This window comes from Hevea brasiliensis, chromosome 2 (assembly GCF_030052815.1).
Source record: "Hevea brasiliensis isolate MT/VB/25A 57/8 chromosome 2, ASM3005281v1, whole genome shotgun sequence".
Classification (NCBI taxonomy): domain Eukaryota; kingdom Viridiplantae; phylum Streptophyta; class Magnoliopsida; order Malpighiales; family Euphorbiaceae; genus Hevea; species Hevea brasiliensis.
Window position 1 is genome coordinate 98,416,154 of NC_079494.1, and position 9,992 is coordinate 98,426,145.

The 9,992-nt window shown below is 28.1% G+C and overlaps 1 protein-coding gene across 1 annotated transcript; it reads right to left on the minus strand.

The window, feature by feature from the left end:
• Window positions 1-1,621: 1,621 nt before the first annotated feature.
• On the minus strand, window positions 1,622-4,271 carry LOC131170572 (polygalacturonase-like). The gene is made up of 4 exons (XM_058129854.1): window positions 3,834-4,271; window positions 2,782-3,071; window positions 1,938-2,166; window positions 1,622-1,840 (listed from the first exon to the last, which is right to left on the minus strand). The coding sequence occupies exons 1-4, from the start codon at window positions 4,269-4,271 to the stop codon at window positions 1,622-1,624; spliced, it is 1,176 nt and encodes a 391-aa protein (XP_057985837.1).
• Between the last annotated feature and the right edge of the window lie 5,721 nt (window positions 4,272-9,992).

The following is a 9,992-nucleotide window of genomic DNA, read 5'->3' on the forward strand; positions in this document are numbered from 1 at the left end:
TTTGCTACTTATCAGGATTGGATACATTTTATATGCAAATATGCTTGACCAAATATATATATATATATATATAGTGACTGAGGTAAGAATTTCTTTGAGGGGGTCCAATTAAAATATGTAATTTATAAAAATAACATACATAAAATAAACATAAGTTGATAAGAGAATTTCTAATAAAAAGTTAATAAGATATTATAAGTAAATTACAATAATTATCATTTATTTTTGATTAATTGAAATCTAATTAATCATAATAACTTCTTTGTCAATACTTACAAATATATATTTTCCAATATAATTTATCAAACAATCATGTAATAATTCATCTCCTATTTTACTGTGAAGTGAATTTTCATGTAACTGATAAGATTAATGATCAATTTTATCTTGATAATTCAATTTTATAATTAACAACATAAAAATATAAGTTTAACGTCAATTTTATTTTTTGTATTATAATATAAATTTAAAGAATATATGGTTAATATCCTATCACACGCTTTGGTGTACGAGTATAAATTTTAATTTTTTTCTTAAAAAAAGAGATTTTGTTTTCATAATTATACTTTTGTTTGATTATAATTATGATATATGTTGTATTTTTTCTTCTGATTAAAAAATTATAATTAAGGATGCAATTATAATGACAAACAGTCAATAACCTTATCCCCTAAAAGGATAAGAACTTTTTTCTCTCGATGATTTTGGATACAAAATAAGCAAAAAAATAAAATAACCTATGGGCCAAGCTTATTGAGACTTGATCTCCTCCAAAATGGGCCAAGCTTGGGGATTGTATTTATCATAATTTTTTTTATATTAACTTGAATTTTTTTAACCTGCTTTTTGCACATTTTCTAGATTCATTTGTTTGTATTTCATTGATTTAATTTTATTATATATTATTTATTAATTTTTATTCTTTAAATTAACTTTAAATATTTATGCATTTGAATAATTATATAATAATATAAAATTTATTTAAATAAATAAAAGTTTTAAATTAATGATAATTTAATATATTAAGTGATCACTTATCTAAATAAAATTTGAATAATATATTTACATTATAAAGTTTAAAGCTAGCTTATTGTAACCCAATATATTTAATTCATTTTTTTAATTAATTATGGTTTTTCAATGGAAAGTATTTTAAAAATAATAATTTTTGAGGCTGTCTATAGAAATTTATTGCAAGTACTAACATGCAAAATGATTGAGAAAGAAAATTAGATGAATTGTTTTGAACAATATCTCTAATACTCAAGTCAATATTATACTTAAGAGAATAAAATTGATGAGAGAATTATGCACCTGATTATGAAGGTTTAAACTCTTTATATAGGTATCCGATAAAATTTTATTGAGATTTTAGAAGATTGACATCTGTAAAAAATTCAATAAAAGCGTAATTCAAGACCATGATAAGGTGTCATGCTTATCTGATAGAGTTATCATCAACTAAAATATATATTATTTAATTATCCAAAATGTAAAATCGGATATTTTTAGTGGTAGTAGCCAATTTTAATACATTATACTGATATAAAAGAGTGACATATATATATATATATATATTTCTCCTATGTATAGACTAATAATTAATTAATTAATATAATTCTTAAAAACAGCTCTCAGGAATGAGTAGTCCGGTGCTGGTTCCGTCAATGTTCTTACATGATGATGTTGCTGCTTTATTCATATACGTCAGCTTTATATCTTGTAATTTAATTCCTTTGCATGGATTGCTTGGGCTGCACTCAAATGTCACACCTTCTGGTGTTGCAGATGTTCCTTGTATATTTTTGTACGTCACTTCACTAATCTTCACACCAGAACTCTATCAAACAGAAAAAAAAACAAAGTTTTCGATATATACCACGAATCACCATTTGCGTACAAGAACGAGTTGATGATGATGATGATGGTTTAGTTACCTGATGAGGACAGCCAATGTTGTTAGGGCAGTAATTCTGATCAATAATGATAGGGTTCTCCACATTCCTCATGATGATGTTTTGGAAGAGAACGTTCCTCACAAAGCCAGTGCTCGGCCTAGCCCATGTTTTTATCCTTACACCATTGTCTGATCCTGTGAATACCGAATCTGTTAGGGTTATGTTTTGTACTCCATCTTCATTAAGTTGCCTGCCCAGACTTCCAATGCTGCCAAATAACACAACTTTATTACGTTTTGCTTGCATGCAATTCTAGCAATTGATTACTAATAATTAATCAAAGAGGTGTTCAATATGAGAAATTTTAGAATACAATTGTTTTATATAAGGGAGGAACTAAGTTTTAGCTCAGGAAGGGGTTTGTAACCTCCTCAAAAGTTTTCAAAAGTATAACATTACCTATAAATTTTAATTATTTTGCAAAATAAAATTACTGTTCACTCCCTAAAATTTTTAAATTTAAAATTTTACCTATAAATTAAATTTGGTGTATTTTTTAAAAAAATAATCATTTGTCCCTCTAATATTTTTTTTTTTGTTTTGATTTCTACGTAAATTTCATTCATATTTTATATTTTTAATTTAAATCTCTTTATATTTTATATTTTCATTTTAATTTTTATATTTTTATCAAGATTTCATTTAATTTTTTTAAATATTTATTTTTTGCTCCTTAAAAATAAATTTTTAATTTCCGCCATGATTATATATATAATGATTTATTACAGTAATAGATTTCATATGAGTTTTATAATTAACGGTTAAAATCTATGTCATGTGTGTGATGGAAATAAAAGAAGAAAATGTTGGGAAAGTTTGGGACCTGACTCCGTGACCAGGGCCACACTTAATGCGGCTGATGTGCAAGTTCCTGGTGCCTGGACCAATTGATATGCAGTCGTCTCCTGTCTGTAGAGTACTGCCTATGATTGTCACTCCCGTTGACCCCTGGACGTGAATGCCGTCAGTATTTGGGCTTAGGTCTGGAGCTATAAGCCTTACATTTCGAACTTGAACATTGTTGCAACTGTTGATTACCAGGTGAGTTAACTGACTGTTGATTGATGTCAAGCCACTGATCAGGACGTTGTTAGCCCAGTTGAATGTTATGGACTGCATTGGTAAAATACCAAATACTAGTCAATTAAGATTTATATATATAATTATGAATAGATCAATATCTTAGAATGCCATTGCCTAAGATGGGCGTGTGAAGGAGACCTATTGGTCTAGACTTAAGTGGATAATACTAAGTTTTTCTTAATTTCTCAATTAATATATTTTACTTATAAAAAAAAGTTCATTTTCTTTTTAGCATATTTAAGTTTTGCCATCAAATTATAAATTATGATTTTCATCCTGTGAATGTTCTACATTGCATTTCTTAAAAATTTTTTATTTAAATTCAATTTATCTTGAATTCAAAACAAAATATGTATAATAAAACTTATTGTAAAATAAATAAAATCTATAAATTTGTACGTTGAGTTTATAATGGACAGAAAATTCTTATTTAAATCTGATTCATTATAAATTTAAAATATAAGCATGTAATGTCTATATATTTAAAAGATAAATCTCATTACATATCTTGTATCTTGAATCCATAATAAAATAAATGTAGGTAAGAAAAATTCATAGTGGATTAGATCTTTTTTATTTTTAGAAAAATTATTTTTTATTAATCTAATTTTTAAGTTGCTATATATATATATATATATATATATATATATATATATATATATATAGCACATCAATTAATTAGGTAGTATAGACAAACCGACAAATATATAAACCATGTGATAAAACTCTAGTTGACTTATTAGTAAATTGATTTTGTTAAACCATAAGACTGATTAATTATTAATAACTTACCCTAGCTCCAACAGGGCAATTCTGTCCAGCTCTTCTGCAAGCCCAGAAGCCAGCTCCTTTAGCATCAAGGGAACCACCAAAGACGGAAACTCCATTGACCTGAATGAACAAGATCCAGTAGCCAGAGTTGCCAAGGGCACGATAATCCAGAGGAGCTACAATGGTTCCATCTATCTGAACCCTAATTCTACTCTTGCATGGGCCTCTAAACTCTATTGCTTTGATCAAGTACCTTCCCTTAGGGACGTATATTGTGGATGCAGTAGCCGAGCTACATGCAGCGGCCCATACCCTAAGGAAAGCTTGGGTTGCATCAGTTTTCCCATCTGGTTTTGCACCATAACTGATAACATTGTAAGCTGCATTTGATGAGTGAATCATGAAGAAGAAGAAGAAGAAGGAGAGTACAAAAGAAACAGGATGAAACTTATTAGCCATTTTTTATGTGTACAGAGAGAGCTAGAGAGGGTAATATTGGATGATTTAGAAATGGGGTTAGGGTTTTATTTATAGTGGGTGAAACAAGTCGTCAACTTGACATATATTTTTTTGGGTTTCTAATTCTTCAATTTACACGTCTCAGGTACTTGTAGCTGAGATATGTACGGTTCATGCGATAAGTTATGAATCCATGGAAAAATTGAGCATTCACATGTTATATGCTGTTGAGGAATATGAATTGTGTTTAATTTATTATCGTAGAATGGATTGTTCAAGTGACAAGGATGACAAAAATTTATGCATATTCTATTATTTGATTCAATTATATTGAATTTATATTTTTTTTTTAGTTTATTATTAGTATTAGAATCTCTCCAGTCGAAGCCACTTATACATTAAAGAAGATTATTAAGATTCAAATTTTTAATTTTTATATATATTATATAAAACATTTAGCTATTAAATTAATTTTCTTTTTTAAAATATATTTTTCATCAATTAAAAATAATTTAAGATAACAGTAATAAAGAGATCTCAAATTCAAAATTTATATATATATATATATATATATATATATATATATATATATTCTATTAATAAGAATAGCTTAACACAATTCATTTAGCTATTTTTCATAAACTCTATTGAATAAAAAAAATAAATTTAAATAATTATTATATTGTTTATTAAATGGAAACTGTAGTACTCATATTTTAAAGGTGTGGAAAATTGTGATTAACCGGTCAATCCATTGGAAAAGAATGGCTGCTTAGAGACAATGTGTTGCATATGCAATACTCGTTATAGATTTCCTCTTTTGTCACGTGACACGTGGAGGAAACCCGGAGCAGTCGCTGCCGGGAATGTTGCCGATTTTAGAGGTGTTCCAATCATTCAATTCAAAGAAGGCACGTTTGAAAAATGAAAAAAAAAAAAAATATTTGGAAATAATTTAATGCGTAAAGAGTGACAAATATTGAGCACGAATTTTTATTTTTATTTATTTTAAAGTTATTTATTTTTATAGAATAAAAAGCAGACGGCAATTACTTTTCCCTGAGTAATCCATTAACTGTTATTTATTTTGCTTTCATGAATAAAAAAAATTGAAATAATTAATTAACTTGTGCTCTCTATTTTAATTATGACAATATATTTATTTTAAAAAACTTTTTAAAAATAGACTAATAACAAGATTTATCTTAAAAAATTAGTTTGATTTTCTCCGTAATTCGATTTGCTCTTTTATTTTAAGAAATTTAGTTTGCATAAAAAAAAATCTAAATTTATTCATCTTGGAAATTATTGCTTACCTAGCAATGTGTGAGTTGCATAAAATTTTAAATTATTTTGTAAATTAATAATGACATAATTAAAATTTTGTAAATTAATAATCAAATATAATATTTTATTTATTTGAAATGTAAATCCAACTTTTAATTAGTTTAACATTTATAAGAAAACAGGACACATAAAATATTTGTTTGCATTTAACTCTTTATGAATCTTATATCATCCAAGAAATAATGTTAATAAAAATAATAACACCACATAAAACTTCATAGTGTATATAAATATTTCAACGTACAAAAAAGAAATTCTTTTGATATAATTAAAGGAGAAATACTATATATATATATATATATATATAGTAGTTTACACTACAAGAAAAAAAGAGATTTGAAACCGAATATTCGGTTTCAAATCAGTGAATATTGGTTTCTAAATACATTTAGAAACCGATTTGAAATCGAAATATTCAGTTTTAAATTCGCAAGTTTCTAAATAAATTTGAAACGGAAAGTGGCGTCCGTTTCAAATTCTGAAGCTGTTTTCAAACCACTATTCCGTTTCAAAGTTAGAAACTACATATATTCGGTTTCAAAATCCGTTTCAATTTAAAAACTGATATTTTGGTTTCAATTTTTTCGAAACAGAAATTTCGTTTCAAATCGGTTTCTAAATTCTGAAGCCGATCCTTATGCTATTGGATTAGAAATGGAAAAATTCGTTTCTAATCCGTTTAAAATTACTAGTAGACAATTTTTATTTTTTTTATTTAATATATTATTTTCTGTATTGAAGCATATTATATAATATTAATTTTAAATGCTCAATATCAGAATATTTACAATATCAAGCTGTCAAATATCAAATATCAGTCAATATTATATATAAATATGACAGTGAAGGGTTATGACAATAATGTACTGTATAGAAAAATAAAATATCATAATAACAAAAAAAAACAAGCTACTTGTCATCAACAAGATCATCACTCATCACCACTATCAGCCTCTCTACCATCATCCTGATGAGTCGCATCTGGAGTTGGGGTCAGAACCGCACTGCATCATTTGTGCCATCATGTTTTGCATCATTTGTTGCATGCGCTCCTCCGATGTCCGCTCACGTTATGCGTATCTCTCCTCTAGCATCAACTCGCGTTGTCGGTCTCTTTCCTCCATTGCAACCAAACTATCTTTGAGCGTTGCAACAGTCTGATGCAATTGTTGAATCTCTTCCTCCATAGCCTCTGACTGAGCGCAATAGGATGCAGTAGAAGATAATCCATGTGATGAGCTAGGGTAAAACATTGATGCTTGAGATCCAATGCCATAAACCCTGTTCTTCTTCCCCCCCCCCCCCCCCCCCCCCAACTTGATAATATAGTGCGACCTCATCTACATCCATCTCCGATCTGATCCCATTTTGCTAATAGCTGTGTAATAATTAAGTGAATATTAGTAATGATATGTCATATATCAGAATTACATCATATCCCCAATCATGCGTTGAAAGGTAAGGCCCTAACCCAATTAGAATTGTATCATCTCTACCAATAACAGACAGATAATGACATGTCATATATTTGTAAAAATTACGGCAGCATCTCCCATTAGTTCTCCAAGTGCACAACATAAAATTTGCACCCAAAGAACAATAAGAGATGTTACGAAATTTCTACAAATAGAAAAAATTATCACCTCAAAAATTGATATGCATGCATCTACAAATTAAAACGCCATATTAAAATATTACTTACCTGTGTGATACTGAAAGCAAGGGACAAAATAACGAGAGATAGTGACCAAAAGAGAGCGAGACAGACTGTAGTTCCAAAAAAAAAAAAAAAGAAATTCTGTCCGTAAATTTTTGTATAAAATTTAACACCTAAAAGTAAATAAATAAATAAATAAATAACTACATTATATGGCATAATAGTATAAAATTAAAAAACATAATAATCATTAAAATTAAAGGACACGAAAAAATAGATATTAGTATAGCAATAAAATAAACATACAATCTTTTATTTGTAATTAAATATGTAAGTTTGGTTGCTAATTTACATATGAACTATTTGAGTGTACTCATCCACAACTAATAGCCTACTAAATAACTATAAAAATATTTTTTTATTTTATTTTTAAAAAAACTTATTTTGCTTTTATAATTTTTTATATGTATTATTTTTTTATTTTTTTTATAATAATATGATTAATTTATTATTATTATTATTATTATTATTATTGTAAATTCATAAATTTTCAAATAATTATTTAATTTTAATAATGAAAAATATAGTATAATTTCAGTTATAAAAAAAGTTATTTGTAAATCAAATAAAAATATTACTTTTATTATAAAGAAAAAGCATAGAAAATAACTTAAAACTGTTCTTTAAATATTAGTTAAATTTTAATATATATATAATTTTGTATTTTTTTAATTTTTAAATTAAACGAAGATTTACTTATAATATTCTACTTGGTTGACGGGAGTTATTTTGGTCCAACGAAGATTTACATATAATCAGGCTCAAACTTGTTCATAGACATAGTAAATTATCTAAGCAATCAATTAAAAAAATTTCCATCTAAGGTAACAAATGTCTACATCAATAATTTAGCTACTAAATATCAACATATTGAAATTTGTTCATAGATTCATTTATGTCGCAAAGCTAACTGAAGTCCATAAGCAATCAAGATCTATAATGTGGTTAAAATATAGCCTTACACTAGAGGACAAGGTAGGCCACATGGAATTCAGTTATCCAAAAACAGATAGATGACTAAGCAATCAAGATTCTCTATCAATCAAGCTCTAACAAAAAGGAAAAGGAAAAAAATTGCTTTTTGTGCATAAAGATTTCACTATGAATTTATTTGCCTTAAAATGTTCCAATGGATACTTAACTTCAGCTAGATTGAGTTGATCCTACAACATCATAACCGTAACCAAATATGATCATGTTAACAAAGGGTATATATTATTGGCATGATAGTAGAAAATAGAATCCCATATCTTAATATAATATTAAAGTAGCCAAGAATAATGAATAGAATCCCCCCCCCCCCCTCTCTCTTTCTGTCTTTGCTGCCCTTGTTTGTCGTCGTTCTTGGGCTCTCGGGAGTTGCTGGTGCGTCCTTGATCGATGGGAAAGCCTTACCGATCACTAGGTTGGATATTGCCAGGGAAGAAAGCAGTGGCAGAAATTGATCATATTATTTAGGAGGTACCGAACATAATTATAAAATAATTTATTAACTATTTGTATTTACCCAAAATTAATATATATATATATATATATCAGCGGTACTACATATCAGTTGTTTTTTTATATCAATTTTCTACATATCAATTAATTATTTAAAATAGAAGTCTATGAAAAAGCTTTTTTTTTCTTTTCCTTTATAAATAAGCGTCTCCTATTAAAAGTAATATTGTATTAGTTAATTGATTATCCAAAACTCTAATTCTTCCTTGTTTATTTAAACTAGACAACTTGTATTGGGAAGACTAAAAAATGATCACATTCACCATTCTCATTATTATGTCACCAACATCAAGTTTTGCCATCGCAATTATATTGGGTAGTACTTCAACTTCACAACATTTCACAATCACCATTACTACTAATGGACAACAGCACTTGGATATTCAATTTCCCACTCTCCATTAGTACAGAAGACAATCACCATCATTATTATTGTATAATTACTATCACCTAAATGAGCTTTAAAAATGTTGGTGTGGGGGGTGTGTGTGTGTGTTAGAGGGAGAGAGAGATACCAACAAATCAATCACTTTGAACTAGCAACCCGCCTCATTGTTCTATCCATCTGAAACATCAAGGCTGGCTTTACAAACAAAAGAATGAATCCAGAAGGAATGCCAATTAGTGATCTCGAACTAAATTGTAAAGTGGATTGGATGATCATTAATATTTCATTATATTGTCATTATGCAGCTAAACTTCTTTGCTAGAACTATTATTTCTGAGTATATATTGTAACATCCTCCCGGTAGCAACTCCGTACAGTCTACTGCTCCGGTGACCGGTGTCGGTCCGGACAGCTAGAACGTCCGGAAAAATATTTAAACTAAAGTGAGGAACCATAATTAACTCAAATATTAATAAAAAAAATTTAGTAAAAATGTTAGAAATAAAATACAACTAAATCAAATGAGCCGGTGCCCAAGCGATGGGTAACGGAGGAAGTTGCGGTTATGCATAGCAGAGCCTTAGACCCGGGGGAAAAATTATAAAATAATTTTTGGGACTCCAGAGAAGGATTACTGAGGTTCCTATGACATTAGAATGCCAAGAAAATACCTAGAAAAAATTTTCAATTGGTACAGACAATTTTGACCCGTTAAGCCAAACGGAGGGCATTTTGGTCATTTCGCCTTCAGAGGTGATTTTTGGCC

Coding starts and splice junctions, on each gene's coding strand:
- LOC131170572 (XM_058129854.1), bottom strand. CDS start 4,271: ATGGCTAATAAGTTTCATCCTGTTTCTTTTGTACTCTCCTTCTTCTTC. Junction 3,072..3,833: donor ATTGCCCTGTTGGAGCTAGG/GTAAGTTATTAA, acceptor TTACCAATGCAG/TCCATAACATTCAACTGGGC. Junction 2,167..2,781: donor GGCCCTGGTCACGGAGTCAG/GTCCCAAACTTT, acceptor GTTATTTGGCAG/CATTGGAAGTCTGGGCAGGC.